We start from the raw sequence: 16,053 nt of genomic DNA, 5'->3' as shown, positions 1-16,053 counted from the left end.
ATAGTATAATTGTTATTAATACATATTAAAAATATAAAATTAAAAACTAAAAGCAAATTATATTTTATTTTCAACTAAGTGTTGGCAAATAATCGCAAGTGTACGATATCGCTCAAGTAATATAACTTGGAAGACCAAGTATCGATCCCACAGAGACAATGGACTTAATCACTAATTTCAAATATTCTTTAATCGGCTAGCTAGAAAAATCAATAGGGTTTTGTAATTTAATTAAACTAATATAAACTGAAAACAAATAATAAAATATGATTTAAAACAATAAGATTAAAAAGCTCAAGGATTGATAATCCCAAATAAATAAGTAAAATTATGGAATAGGATTTCTTAGTGATTTTATCGTGAATCGAGCTATTCTAAAGCACCGAATCCCGCCCTCTCAAGCCTCAAAGATCCGAATAAAATCACAACCTAATTAACTAACCAATTATTAACTCGCTCTCACGATATTAAAACTGAATTAAATAATCAAATTATAATTATGAAGCAAACTCAATGACTACCTAAATTCCAACCCGCTCTCACGGCGTTTTTCTCTAAGTTCTTAATTATCTATGTCTATTTAATTAACAATCTCTCAATTAGTTAACTAAACACAAACTCATGAACTAAGTAGCTAATTTAATTCAAGCAATAAGATTAATAATTAAGACACGAATTAACACTAATCCATCCAATCCAAGTAATTACCAATTTATAAGTTCATATCAACCCTCGAACAAGGGTTTTAGTTACTCATAATAAAACTGAAACAAAACAAGAAGGATGATGAAGAAGAAAGCATAATTAAACAATAAATACCGGAGTTGTCAATTTCGGAAAGAATCGTCTTGATTAAGCTTGAAATCTTCAATAATCGTCTTGCAGAAACTAATTATAAACTACTTATAAACTGCTGGAAAAAACTAAACTAAAAACTATTTAATGAAACCTAAATTATAACTACTCTAATCTAATGTCTAATCTATTCTACGTCTTTTAAATTGAGTCTAGTACAAGGTCTTTATATAGTAGGAGAAGTTCCGGAGTCTTCTAATTCATATTACAAATCAATTTGTAATAGGAATTGTAATTGTAATTGGAGGAGGAATTTCAGTCTAACTCAAAATCTGCTGCACGTGTATTTTCCTTCTTTCCCGTTCGGGAAGCCAGAGTTCCGTTCGTGACATGCCCAATTTTCTTCTTTCCCGAACGGAACTATCTTTCACGTTCGAAAAAACTGTAGACCGAAGGCTTTGAGATCTGATTCCTTCTTGAGTCCCGAACGGAACAAGGCTTTTTTCGTTCGGGACTCATGCTCACTCTGCATGTTTTCCGTTCGTGAAACTTCTTTTTCGAACGGGAACAACCCCTTTTTTCCTCAATCTCGTTCGTGAACTTCAATTCCTTCGTCCGCAAGCTACGCTTTTTACTCGTACACGCAATCCACCATAATTTTGCCCCAAATAGTCGGTTTTCACCTAATTTCCACTGAAACACTAACAAACACTATTAAACGTAAAAACGCCAAATAATGTATAAAAACAATACTACACATGATGAAAACCGAGTAATATAGGAGTAAAATACTCCTATCAAACCTCCTCACACTTAACCTTTGCTTGTCCTCAAGCAAGAAATAAATCTTACTCTACAAAATATGTTAGAAATCCTTAGCATATAACTTAACAATAAATCAATAAAAGAAATCCCCGACCCTATGAATAATATGAAAAACAACCTTCTAAAACCGACAACTAAATAATGATGCAATCGAATAACAATAATAATTTTATGACATAATTCAATATAACAACGGTTACTAACTCATTAGTACAAGGTCAAATTGAATCACACGTCAAGCTTCACTATCACTTGCGGGACATGGAAAATAATCAATTTTTCACTTTAAGCAAATCATAGCACAATTTAATAAAAACTAAGCTAATGGCATCAATATTTCAACAAGTAGGGTGTATAACAAAGAAAGCTCACAATTGAAAACATGAATACTCACCATAAGCTTGCTCATAGTCCCGGACTCCGCTACTTGATTCGGTAATCAACAAAAATCATATGGTCTTTTATTGGGTTGTAATGTGGCTAAGGTAAAAGGGTAGGTAAAAAGGATAAAACAAAGGCTAATTATCAACTTAATAAACTATTTATTACTACTATTAACTTCTAGGTCGATCTAACTCCGCTTTTGCGTTTATATGAACTTATAACTTTATTTTCTTTTTGAATTACGCTTTACTCATTGCTTTTTGCAATCTCAGAATTTTTTCTTCTTTTTGAAGCTTTTGCTTGCAAATTTCTATCTCTTTTTATTTTCTTTCAATCTTTTATAAGGCGCAAACTTAATCTTTTAAGCACAATTTAGTTCACTTTCTCTTTTCACTAATCTTGAGTTTTGAATCACCTATATTCATCATAGTTATAACAAATAATATATTAAGTCGACAAGGTAAATAAAAGAGGTAAAACATAGAACGGTAAAGGGTAAAATATGGTAAAAACAATAAAAAGGCTTAAGGCTCAAATTGGTGTAATCTAGGGGATAAAGGGTAGTCTATTTAGTGGTCTAAAAGAAAGGTTATACCTAATTGCCATAATCATCTAATTGTTGAAAACTCAATCGTGTAACTTTAAACGGACACCGAGCAAGTTCTAGGAATAAAACACGAAATCAACACTCACAACAAGGAAATTAAGCTCAAAACTCTCAAAAGTGTGTAGTGTTATGCCATAAACTCAATTCCTACATAAATTAAGCTACTTATGCCAAAAGTTTAAAAACGACTATACAAATAAACAATCGACATGTCATGAATCCGCATCAAGTTATTCAATTGTGTTGCAACGATTTGAACAAGTCTAAATTTTGAATTCACCCTTATTTCATTGGATTATGTCAACGAATTATTAAGTTATTAAGCAAGCATCGCTTATCAATTGTCGAATTAAGAAGTCGCGTTCATACATTCATCGATTCGGGGAAATCTAAAATTGACAAATCAAAGATAACACCAAATCAACTAACACTTTTTTTCATACTTTCAAGACAAAGATTAAAGCGATACAAGGCATTGAATTAAACTACGAATATCCTAAAACACCCTAATACAATCTACTGAAGCACAAAAACACAAGAAAAACAATAATAATAAAAAAAACACAAACTAAACTTAAGAAAACAAACAATAATAAAATAAATAAAAATCCTAACTAAACGATATGTTTTTCCCCCATCCTCACACTATTTCATGCAATGTCCTCAGTGTAATGAAATAACAAAAATTGAAAAACATGAGTGTAAGATGAAAGAAAAATAATACCTCTTGGGATTGCCTCCCAAGTGCGCTATAGTTAGAGTCTAAAGCTAGACTCTTCGCGTAAGGTTGCTAAAAATAAAACCTAACATGAGGAAGCCGTCTTGGTAGCATCTTCTCCCTTTTTTTTTCTTGTTGGCTCCTTCAAGAAAAACTCAGATGATATAGAGTACGGTTGTACTCTATAGTAGGGAACATGAGGAGTATGAAGCATATTCATATATTTAGTATTATTTCCATCATACTCGGAATCAAACCCTTCTAAGAATGGATCTTTGAAATCAAAGGCTTTGTTAAATTCCTCGTAGAGTACCGTAATACCAAATTGCTCTCCACTTTCATTATTTAAGCTCATGGATGTTGTAATTGGGTGGAAAATCGGAGTTTCAAGTTCGCCATCCTCACACTGTTCTTTTTCGACCTCTACATGTATCTTTGTTGGATGATGTCCCACTAAAGCATTGGCATATGGAATTTCAGCCATCTCATCCTCACTATTGATCGGCACATCGTCAACTTGAACCACCTTCATAACATATGGATTGTCAAGTGATTTTCCGCTTCGAAACTCAATTACTTTTACTTGCTCTTTTAGATTTGATTCTGTTGTAGATGGTAGACCATCTTGAGCTATATTTTGAATCAAAATAGCCAATTGAGAAATTTGCGTCTCAAGACGGTGGTTGACCGCGGCTTGATTTTGGAAACCGGTTCTCATCTCCTCAATGAATTCGTCAATCTTGCTTCCTTCATCCACATTCCAATTTTGCTGAAAATCCGGTGATTGTTGTGGTTCATTATCAAAGTTGGAATTGAAATCCCATTCGTTTTGATGTGGGTGATAACTTGAATTAAAGTTCAAATTTTCATTGAAGTTCTCCCAAGTATCGTTCCAACCATAAGTTTCACTAGCTTGCCATTGATCACCCATATAGTTGGCATGTCCATTCCAATCTGGATAAAGTACATGACAGTCAGCTCGAGTATGACCAAAATCCCCACAAATTTCACAGTTATACTGAAAATTTTGGTACTGCAGATAATTTTGATTCCATGCCATTACTCTTTCAAAAATATGTACACCAAAAATAAATTGAGGATAAACCAACAAATATCAAATTTCCTGCACACCCAAAAACAAGAACACCCCACGTAAAATCCAATAAACACAAAAAAATAAAAATAAAAAACAGAAAATAAAATCTAACACAATCAAGAATATAATACTCTTAATTTATTAAGTACACAATTGTCCCCGGCAACGGCGCCAAAAACTTGTTGGCAAATAATCGCAAGTGTACGATATCGCTCAAGTAATATAACTTGGAAGACCAAGTATCGATCCCACAGAGACAATGGACTTAATCACTAATTTCAAATATTCTTTAATCGGCTAGCTAGAAAAATCAATAGGGTTTTGTAATTTAATTAAACTAATATAAACTGAAAACAAATAATAAAATATGATTTAAAACAATAAGATTAAAAAGCTCAAGGATTGATAATCCCAAATAAATAAGTAAAATTATGGAATAGGATTTCTTAGTGATTTTATCGTGAATCGAGCTATTCTAAAGCACCGAATCCCGCCCTCTCAAGCCTCAAAGATCCGAATAAAATCACAACCTAATTAACTAACCAATTATTAACTCGCTCTCACGATATTAAAACTGAATTAAATAATCAAATTATAATTATGAAGCAAACTCAATGACTACCTAAATTCCAACCCGCTCTCACGGCGTTTTTCTCTAAGTTCTTAATTATCTATGTCTATTTAATTAACAATCTCTCAATTAGTTAACTAAACACAAACTCATGAACTAAGTAGCTAATTTAATTCAAGCAATAAGATTAATAATTAAGACACGAATTAACACTAATCCATCCAATCCAAGTAATTACCAATTTATAAGTTCATATCAACCCTCGAACAAGGGTTTTAGTTACTCATAATAAAACTGAAACAAAACAAGAAGGATGATGAAGAAGAAAGCATAATTAAACAATAAATACCGGAGTTGTCAATTTCGGAAAGAATCGTCTTGATTAAGCTTGAAATCTTCAATAATCGTCTTGCAGAAACTAATTATAAACTACTTATAAACTGCTGGAAAAAACTAAACTAAAAACTATTTAATGAAACCTAAATTATAACTACTCTAATCTAATGTCTAATCTATTCTACGTCTTTTAAATTGAGTCTAGTACAAGGTCTTTATATAGTAGGAGAAGTTCCGGAGTCTTCTAATTCATATTACAAATCAATTTGTAATAGGAATTGTAATTGTAATTGGAGGAGGAATTTCAGTCTAACTCAAAATCTGCTGCACGTGTATTTTCCTTCTTTCCCGTTCGGGAAGCCAGAGTTCCGTTCGTGACATGCCCAATTTTCTTCTTTCCCGAACGGAACTATCTTTCACGTTCGAAAAAACTGTAGACCGAAGGCTTTGAGATCTGATTCCTTCTTGAGTCCCGAACGGAACAAGGCTTTTTTCGTTCGGGACTCATGCTCACTCTGCATGTTTTCCGTTCGTGAAACTTCTTTTTCGAACGGGAACAACCCCTTTTTTCCTCAATCTCGTTCGTGAACTTCAATTCCTTCGTCCGCAAGCTACGCTTTTTACTCGTACACGCAATCCACCATAATTTTGCCCCAAATAGTCGGTTTTCACCTAATTTCCACTGAAACACTAACAAACACTATTAAACGTAAAAACGCCAAATAATGTATAAAAACAATACTACACATGATGAAAACCGAGTAAAATCGACCCTAAATATAGGAGTAAAATACTCCTATCACTAAGTTCATTGACTTAGTGACTAACTAAAAACCAAATGAAATAACTAAAATGTTAACGGAAATGAAATTAGAGGATTTTATCGTTTGATTTTCAAATAAGTAGACAAAAGTGTGAAATATAACATATATGAGGAATTTGAGAGTAATTTTCTTTATTTATATAATTACAATAATAAATTTTTAAAAGATACATTAAATTTTAGTTTTTAATGAACAAACTTACATTTTATGTGGTTACAAACGGTCCATATTATGGGATTTGACAGTGGAGAAATTCTTAGGTAGACTCAGCCCACCACGTCATCCGTAGATTAAGCCTATCATATAATGACACGTCATTAAAATGATGGCAATTTTGTAATATTACTATTCAAAAGTGTAAATAAGTAATAAACGAATTTACAAGATTGCCGTCATTTTAATGACGTGTCATTATATAATAGGCTTAGTCCACGGATAACGTGGTGGACTGAGTCTACCTAAGAATCTCTCTTGACAGTGATCATATGTATTGGCTTAGAAAAGTTAGCCTTCGTAAAAAAATAATTACTCCCTCCGTTTCAATAGAGTTATCTAATTTGAGAAATTTTTTTGTCCCAAAATTCTTCTCAACTTTCAAAAAGTAACAACTTTTACACTTAATTTTCCTATATTATCCCTATTTAAAATCCACTAATGAGTAAATTGCAAGTGAACTCTATATTAAATAAGGGTATGGTAAGAAAAATAAGAAAAAATTTATAAAATCCATAAACAATAATTGTCTTTGTTAAACTGTGTGATAAATATAAAATAGACAACTCTATTGGGACGAATGAAGTACATTTTATGGAAAATAGTAAAATTAGGCCTCACTTCGATTCATTTTAAAATACATCCCGAAAAAGTTAATCGAAAAATATTAATATAAAACTAATGGATTCATTTTAAAAATAAATTTTAATATAAAACTATGATTTTGTCCATTTGTTGACTTCATTAGCGACAACCTCCTTTCCATTTTAAAATAAATTTTAATATAAAACTATTTAAAAAAAATGCTTATAAAACAAATATTTCAATTTTTTATTTTTTTATGAAAGATATTTGAATTTATATTTTGGACATTGAAACGCGGACAGATGTAATACAAAACGTCAATGTAATGTAAGAAGTAGTAGTAGTGGAACAACTTGTGTACAGCTAGCCATTGTCTTCTTCCTCCTCCCTCTTCCGTTTACACTTTCACTTTCCATTAATGGTAAAATAATAAACCTTATTTTCCTAAGTTCTCATTTACATATAAAAAAATACCAAAACTACCCTTTTCTATATTCTTGAATCCATTTCCCTCTTAATTCTTTCCTTTTCATCAACTTTTTTTCTCCTAAAAAAACCTTTATAACCCAATTTTTTTTGTATATTTATATATATTCTCTCAAACATCCAATATTTTATACACAGCCGGTCCGGCCTGGTCATAGAAACATAGCCGGCGACCCATTACCCACTTTCTTTTTAAGCCTGATAACCAAGAACCAAGAGCTAAGAATTAAAAAAAACTTTTATTAGTATAACACCTAGCACAGCTTTTATTATAAAATAAAATACTCAGTTTCGATCATGCCCAGTTAGTGGTTCGTAGTTTTGCAGTCACGACTTGGTCCTTTAAATTTTTGTTTATCTAATGTGAGATATTATGAAGTGGTGCTGATGTTGAAGTTTTCTTTTTAAAGATTGGTTCTATTTTTATTTTTTTGTCTTGCCGTGTTTGCAATTTTTTTTTGAAAGAATCAAACAAAAGAAGGGATCTTTAAAAGGACTTGGTTTCTCTACACAAAGGTAAACTCTTTTTATTTTCTGTCCTTGTATTTCACTATGTTCACCATCTTTGTCTGAAAAATATATGGATCTATCTTTTTTGTCTTAAAGGTAAACTGGGTTGTCTTTGAAACTGGTTTAGTGTTTAGTTTTGAGTGTTGCTAATATTATTATGATTTTTTGGATCTTGGGTTGTTCTTATTTTGGATTTTAGAACTGCGAAGATTTGAATTTGAGTTTACTTGGTGATTTGTTATTTCTGCACTATATATTTTCTCATACTTTTTGAAATGTACTGATTTTGACCTGATTTCAGCTAATTACGGGGTGTTGTAATAATTGTTTTGTTTAATGTCCGAAAAAAGTGTGATGATAAAAAGAGTAAAGTTTGGATCTTTGATGTTTCTTTTGTGTGTAAATTTTAGTAAAACTTTAGTCAAAGAATTTGTTTTCTATGCTCTATATAATCTTCTTTTATTGGTAGCCAAACAGAGATTAAGTATGATCTGTAGCCACACGGCTACTTAGTTTGTTTACTATGTGGAGATTTTGACTGGTTTTGAAATCTTTAGACATGAAGTGCTGAAAAAGCGCAGAGATTTATGGATTCTAGAATTTCGTGGGCCCTTGTGTTAATCAAAATATTAGGATATTTGTTTGAAGCTTTTAGACTTTGAAGATTTAGTGTAATGGATGCTGAATGTTATTGCATCTTTGATTTCAGGATCTGACAAAGAGACTCTCTGGTAAGAAGTAAATATGGCCTCAAAGTCATTTAAAGCTAGCAGATCAAATCTATCAGTTAGTTCAGATGTCAACGACTCTCAGAAGCCTCCGCTGCCTCCAACTGTAACATTTGGCCGGAGAACTTCGTCGGGTCGCTATATCAGCTATTCGAGGGATGATCTCGACAGTGAATTGGGAAGTAGTGATTTCATGAACTATACGGTGCATATACCGCCTACTCCTGATAATCAACCCATGGATCCGTCAATTTCGCAGAAGGTTGAAGAGCAGTATGTGTCAAATTCACTCTTTACGGGCGGGTTTAATAGTGTTACACGTGCTCATCTTATGGACAAGGTGATTGAGTCTGAAACAAGCCATCCCCAGATGGCAGGTGCCAAGGGATCTTCCTGTTCAATCCCAGGTTGTGATGCGAAGGTTATGAGCGATGAACGTGGATTAGATATTCTCCCTTGTGAGTGCGATTTCAAAATATGCCGAGATTGTTATATTGATGCAGTGAAAACAGGGGGTGGAATTTGCCCAGGATGTAAGGAGCCGTACAAGAACACTGAACTGGATGAAATAGCTGTGGATAATGGGAGGCCACTTCCGCTTCCTCCGCCAGGAACAGTGTCTAAAATGGAAAGGAGGTTGTCGCTAATGAAGTCAACAAAGTCGGTGCTAATGAGGAGCCAAACTGGGGATTTTGACCATAATAGGTGGCTGTTTGAAACAAGGGGGACTTATGGATATGGGAATGCTATATGGCCAAACGATGGGGGTTTTGGCAGTGGAAAAGAAGACGACGTTTCAGAGCCCAAAGAGTTGATGAATAAACCATGGAGGCCACTTACTCGGAAATTAAAGATACCGGCTGCTGTTATCAGCCCGTACAGGTACAATTTTCTCTCTGCGATGTCTTCTCATATATTCATGATATTATGAAATGCTCACTTCATTGTTTAAAGTGTTATTTTGCTCTATGTTAATTTTGTCAGTAATTGGTCTTGTAATGCGGTGATGAGGAGTTTCACAACAATTCCATGCACACATTGATTAAGATTGGTTTGCACCGGCAATTAGTATATCTTGCCATGATTTTTTAATTTGCCTTCTGGTTTGGAGATAATCATGATTATTCCTTACAATGGGAACAACTCCATGACAAAAGTGCAAGATATTATTAGGTTTTATGCCAATTCTGCCACTTAGCTGTCCAAATACGAGCTGAGTTGTTACCTTTATCTGGGACTCAATTGCTAGTTTATAGTTGTGAAATAACATTTACCTAGCAACAATTATATATTGATTGCATTATGAACAATGCAGTGAGCATTTTTTTTTCAATGATCGTAGTCCTCATTCATTCCGAATCATCATATTGTTACGTTGTGATATCATCCCGTAGCCGTTATTTGAGAATATGTATGCTTGTTACCCTTGAAGTTAAAATAGAACCCATGATTGGTTTCAGTTCCATTAAAGGTCAAACTCTTCCTTCTGTATCTCTTTTATGTCTATGCCTTTACCGGTAGTCGCATATGTGGTTCAATATCCTAAAAATGATTACCTTAAAATACTCTTCTTTGTGCCATTACTTTGTGGTATAATGCAACCACTTGATTTCTCTGCTGATGAACACCTTGTGTTTTGTGCTACAGGCTGCTCATTTTTATTCGGATTGTTGTCCTTGCCTTGTTCCTGCAGTGGAGAATTGTTCATCCAAATGAAGATGCTGTCTGGCTATGGGGAATGTCAGTTGTTTGTGAGATATGGTTTGCTTTTTCTTGGCTTCTTGACCAACTTCCGAAGCTATGCCCAATCAATCGAGCAACAGATCTAAGTGTCTTAAAAGAGAAATTTGAAACACCGTGCCCCAGTAACCCTACTGGTAAATCTGATCTTCCGGGCATTGATATATTCGTCTCTACTGCAGATCCAGAGAAAGAACCCCCTCTAGTTACTGCAAATACTATTTTGTCAATTCTAGCTGCCGATTACCCTGTTGAAAAACTTGCTTGTTATGTTTCTGACGATGGAGGTGCACTTCTAACATTTGAGGCCATGGCGGAAGCTGCAAGCTTTTCTAATATTTGGGTTCCTTTCTGTCGTAAACATGATATTGAGCCCAGGAATCCAGAATCTTATTTCAATTTGAAGAGGGATCCTTACAAGAACAAAGTGAAATCAGATTTTGTTAAGGATCGTAGGAGGGTAAAGCGTGAATATGACGAGTTTAAGGTCCGAATCAATGGCTTGCCTGATTCTATTCGCCGCCGATCTGATGCCTTTCATGCTCGCGAAGAAATTAAGGCAATGAAACTTCAAAGACAGAACAGGGACGATGAACCTGGAGAGAGTGTTAAGATTCCAAAAGCTACATGGATGGCAGATGGTACTCATTGGCCAGGGACGTGGATGCATTCTTCACCTGAGCATTCTAAGGGTGACCATGCTGGTATAATACAGGTATGAATTATGCGTTATGTGTTTTATGTTGGTGCTTGAGACCATTTGAAAGTTAAACTAAGTGCTGGTTAGGTTTTCTTTGCTGTTATTATTGAAAGACATAAGATATCAGAATGATATTTTTGGATTTTGTCATGCAGGTGATGTTGAAACTTCCAAGTGATGAACCACTTCATGGAACTGCTGAGGATACTAAAATCATAGATTTCAGTGATGTCGATATTCGTCTCCCATTGCTTGTTTATGTTTCTCGTGAGAAACGTCCTGGCTATGATCACAACAAAAAGGCAGGAGCTATGAATGCACTTGTCCGAGCCTCAGCTATTATGTCTAATGGCCCATTTATCCTCAACCTTGACTGTGACCACTATATTTACAACTCTGAAGCAATGAGGGAAGGTATATGCTTCATGATGGATCGAGGAGGGGACCGTATCTGTTATGTTCAGTTCCCTCAGAGATTTGAGGGTATCGACCCTTCTGATCGATATGCCAATCACAACACTGTTTTCTTCGATGTTAATATGCGTGCTCTTGATGGTCTTATGGGACCAGTGTATGTTGGAACCGGTTGTCTTTTCAGAAGAACTGCCCTATATGGCTTTGACCCTCCTCGAGCAAAAGAACACCATCCAGGCTGTTGCGACTGCTGCTTTTCTCGTCGCAAAAAGCATTCTTCTATTGGAAACACGCCAGAAGAGAACAGGGCATTAAGAATGGGTGATTCAGATGATGAAGAGATGAACCTTTCATCGTTTCCCAAGAAATTTGGCAACTCATCTTTCCTCGTTGATTCAATTCCAGTGGCTGAATTTCAAGGTCGGCCCCTGGCAGATCACCCAGCTGTTAAGAATGGACGTCCACCTGGCGCTCTTACTATTCCTCGTGACCTTCTTGATGCATCTACTGTTGCGGAGGCAATTAGCGTCATCTCTTGCTGGTACGAAGACAAGACGGAGTGGGGGAGTAGAGTTGGTTGGATTTACGGGTCAGTCACAGAAGATGTCGTTACTGGTTATAGAATGCACAACAGGGGATGGAAATCAGTTTACTGTGTGACCAAGCGTGATGCATTCCGAGGCACTGCTCCGATCAATCTCACGGATAGGCTTCATCAAGTCCTGAGGTGGGCTACTGGTTCGGTTGAGATTTTCTTCTCTCGCAACAACGCCCTTCTGGCCAGCCCGAGAATGAAAATACTGCAGAGGATAGCATACCTCAATGTCGGCATTTACCCGTTCACCTCCTTCTTCTTGATTGTCTACTGCTTCCTGCCGGCGCTATCTCTCTTCTCCGGTCAGTTTATCGTCCAAAGCCTGAATGTCACTTTCCTAGTATACCTCCTTGTCATCTCTATAACTCTATGCTTACTCGCGGTGCTTGAGATCAAATGGTCCGGCATTGAATTAGAGGAGTGGTGGAGGAATGAGCAGTTTTGGTTGATCGGAGGAACTAGTGCCCATTTTGCTGCTGTACTCCAGGGGCTGTTGAAAGTTGTTGCAGGGATCGAAATTTCTTTTACGCTAACATCAAAATCAGGTGGTGATGATGTGGACGACGAGTATGCTGACCTGTACGTCGTGAAATGGACTTCTTTGATGATACCGCCAATCGTGATCATGATGGTAAATTTAATAGCAATAGCAGTTGGATTTAGCCGAACCATATACAGTGTGATACCGCAATGGAGCCGTTTGATAGGTGGAGTTTTCTTTAGTTTCTGGGTGTTGGCTCATTTGTACCCTTTCGCGAAAGGGCTGATGGGAAGACGAGGAAGGACACCGACCATTGTTTTTGTGTGGTCGGGACTTCTTGCGATCACGATATCGCTGCTTTGGGTGGCTATCAATCCTCCCTCAAATACTGACCAAATTGGAGGTTCATTCCAGTTCCCTTGATGATGAGATGAATATTTTGTTCAATGACATTACTTCATTAGTTTGTTTTGGCCCGTCGTTTTTGTTTTCTCTGTTATATTGGAGAAGAAGAGACCGGTTCTTGTGTCTGATTCAATTGGTGAAATCTGGAGGAAGACCAAGAAACTGAAATGCTAGTCCTTGGATGACTATCTTATTGTATTCTTTTGTAATTTAGAAAGTTGAACATTAAATTTAATTACAACAACATACTTTAATTTATTTATTTACAGTTTCATGTTTGCTTATGGCTGCTGCTATTTAGCAAGATTTTAGATAATTTGATTCCATAATCCATTGATACAAAATTTCAGCAGAATGCAATGATTTCTTCTAATTATGTACCCTTTTATGAATTTGTTAGGTGAAGCTGCCTTCCTGAAGAAAAAAAAAATGCAATAGTCATTTCTTCATCGCCACTTGAATTTAGGGAAGTGAATTCTGTTTGAACCGAATTAAGTTGTAAAAAAAAAAAAAAAAAACTGAACCAGAACTGAATTTTTAAGGAATTAAAACTTTCCTACCAAATTAAATTAGTTTGCTTTGCTTTGCACTAAAATTGAATTAATTTTTTTAAGTTATAAATCAAATCAAATTAAAAAGTAAAGTTATATTTTATCCCATAGGCACTGGCAGAATCACATGGACAAAAGTTCCCCCTTAATTTCAAAAAAGAAAAGAAAATCCAACTAAAGTTAACTTTAATTGGTGCATGTTACCTAGGAAAAATTACACATTGACCCCTGTGATTTTATTGAGTTCTAATTGTTACATATTATATAAAAGTATCACAATTACCCCACTTAAATTAAATTCCTGACTATGCCATTGCACTTAGAATTATGAATCATGCGGCGAACGGGGTAAATTCAATTCCAATCCATAAACCCGGAAACTTTTCGATGATTATTTCCCATAATTTCCATTAACCCTTTAGATGACAAGATTAGTTTCCAAGAATTAGCAGCATCATGATTCATGAAGCCATAATAATAATGTTCATTATCAAAGATAAAAAAGTATTCCAACCAAACAGATAATTCATAAAATTAAGGAACACAAAACCATGCAGGAAGTGTGAAACTAGTTGTTGAAGCAGCAGAGTTGCATGTCCAAGCTAACCTTTTAAAACCCTAAAAAAACACTCACCTTCTCTTTAAATCACACAAACACTTCACATTCAGTTGCTTTCACCACAAACCCTAAAATAAAAATGGCAAATGATCATTACATCACAGTACTATTACCGTTCCTTCTTCTTCTTACAGCACCTCTTATAACTACAGCAACAGACAAAAGCCATGCACTTGACGTCGCCATTGATGAAATGACAACAGCTAACTACTTTACCTTCGTAACTCTCATCAACATGTCTCCTCTCGACGACAGAATTCAAGGAAATGTTACGTTCTTGATGCCGAACGATCGAATCTTGTCGAAATCGACAATCCCTGAGAATTCTCTCTTTGATTTTCTTCTTCGTCACTCGATTCCTTCGCCTTTGCTTTTCGAACATCTTCAACGTATACCCTCTGGTTCTTCCATCCCGAGCTCGGATTCCGGTTTCATGCTGGATATCAACAACAATGGCAGGAAGAGTTATTATATTAATAATGTTAGAATTATTAGCCCTAATATTTGTACTGCAGGGTCTTCCATTAGATGTCATGGGATTGATGGAGTTTTGTTAGCCGCTGCTGATAAAAATGTGTTGCCGAGTTGCCCTAATGCTACGAGTCCGGCGGTTGTGGTACTTTCGCCGGCGGCTTCACCGGCGAATGATGGAGATCAGATTATTATGGGCGGTGCTCCACAGACTGTGCAGGACGGTGACGGTCCGAGAAAATCATCTGCTTCTCATGAAATGTCGATGAAATTATTTGTGAATTTTTCTGTTTCTATGTTAGTAATATTGGGTTTCAATTACATACGGTTGTAACTTTCATGAAATTAACTGAAGTTTAGAGTTAAAATTTTCTACATGTGAGATTCAAATGTGTTAAATTAAGTTATTAGTCCCTTTAACATTTGAAAACAATATCAGTAATTAAAAAAAAACTCCAATTGAAAAAACTAAAACAAACTAACTGGTCACGTGTCAAACAGTTGACGGAGTTAGAGGCCTCTGTTAGCAAGGTGGTAATTCGTCCAAAAACATCGAGTGCAGCTGTTTATACGTACTTTTTTTAGAGTACGATGAGTTTTTTGAACCAGTTGAAAAAACACGATAGATATTTTTTTTTATACTTTTTGCCCTTTAGTTTAATTAGAATTGGCCGGAATCGTGAACCCGATCTGGCCGGTCCAGATCAGTATCACTTCTGGTGGAATGGTTAACTGACGATTTTCAATTAAAATTGTAAATTCATGAACCGTGGTCGGAGCTAGTTATGAAAAATATCTAAACTAACTAGAAACTAAGCTAATATCATTTTGTTTGTCCAGAGTTCATCTCATATTCACAAACACTGATTCTAAATTTAAAACACATAAAATTCTCGAATTATTATATATGTAATTAACCTCTCATAACGGAGAATAACCACAAAAGCTTATTACACTCAATAACTTATACGTGTGGTTTGGTGCCTCTCTCTCGTTTCACAGCAATAGGGTGCTTGATAGTGGCTTCTCCCTTGCATGGCTTAGCCTCTTTGAAGATCTCCTTAAGATGGATGAATCTGGATACGCGGCAACTTCCTTTTGCTTCCTTCGTTGGGCAATTTGGAAGGCGAGGAATTCTAAAGTCTTCAAGGACGCTGCTTGGACAGTGGAGGAAACAATTCAGCAAGCAAAATGGTACCAAGAGGAATTCTTTATAGCAGAACAATCGGCCTCAGACAAGGAAATATTGGGGAATTGCGCAGCTGGGGTATCGGACAGAGGCACTAATGGCCAGCGAGACGTAGACACTAGACTGATTACAGTCAGGTATGATGCGGGCACAAATAAATCTTTAAAGTTTGGATCGGTGGCAGGAATCGCGTTTGATGCAAATGGGAAA

The 16,053-nt window shown here is 35.5% G+C and overlaps 2 protein-coding genes across 3 annotated transcripts; both read left to right on the top strand.

The window, feature by feature from the left end:
• The first annotated feature begins 7,370 nt into the window (after positions 1-7,370).
• Positions 7,371-13,297, top strand: LOC126672107 (cellulose synthase-like protein D3). Of its 2 annotated transcripts, none has more exons than XM_050366037.2 (4): positions 7,371-7,956; positions 8,660-9,560; positions 10,326-11,133; positions 11,274-13,297. In XM_050366037.2, exons 2-4 carry the CDS (start codon positions 8,695-8,697, stop codon positions 13,029-13,031), a joined length of 3,432 nt encoding a protein of 1,143 aa, XP_050221994.1. In that variant the 5' UTR covers positions 7,371-7,956; positions 8,660-8,694; the 3' UTR covers positions 13,032-13,297. The 2 variants fall into 2 exon arrangements, with proteins under 2 accessions (XP_050221994.1, XP_050221995.1); XM_050366038.2 differs by lacking the exon at positions 7,371-7,956 and adding an exon at positions 7,959-8,046.
• An 899-nt stretch (positions 13,298-14,196) lies between these two features.
• On the top strand, positions 14,197-15,029 carry LOC126672111 (FAS1 domain-containing protein SELMODRAFT_448915). Its single transcript, XM_050366042.2, has one exon. It carries the CDS (start codon positions 14,263-14,265, stop codon positions 14,986-14,988), a length of 726 nt encoding a protein of 241 aa, XP_050221999.1. The 5' UTR covers positions 14,197-14,262; the 3' UTR covers positions 14,989-15,029.
• Positions 15,030-16,053: the final 1,024 nt, after the last annotated feature.

The sequence above is a fragment of the Mercurialis annua genome, linkage group LG3 (genome assembly GCF_937616625.2).
Source record: "Mercurialis annua linkage group LG3, ddMerAnnu1.2, whole genome shotgun sequence".
NCBI classification, from domain to species: domain Eukaryota; kingdom Viridiplantae; phylum Streptophyta; class Magnoliopsida; order Malpighiales; family Euphorbiaceae; genus Mercurialis; species Mercurialis annua.
This window is presented reverse-complemented; position numbering and strand designations above follow the sequence as displayed.

Bases quoted from the DNA above. Each gene is read 5' to 3' on its own strand.
- LOC126672107 (XM_050366037.2), top strand. From the start codon at position 8,695: ATGGCCTCAAAGTCATTTAAAGCTAGCAGATCAAATCTATCAGTTAGT. The intron at 9,561-10,325 runs GTACAATTTTCT...TTTGTGCTACAG, and splicing joins GCTGTTATCAGCCCGTACAG to GCTGCTCATTTTTATTCGGA. The intron at 11,134-11,273 runs GTATGAATTATG...TTTGTCATGCAG, and splicing joins ACCATGCTGGTATAATACAG to GTGATGTTGAAACTTCCAAG.
- LOC126672111 (XM_050366042.2), top strand. From the start codon at position 14,263: ATGGCAAATGATCATTACATCACAGTACTATTACCGTTCCTTCTTCTT.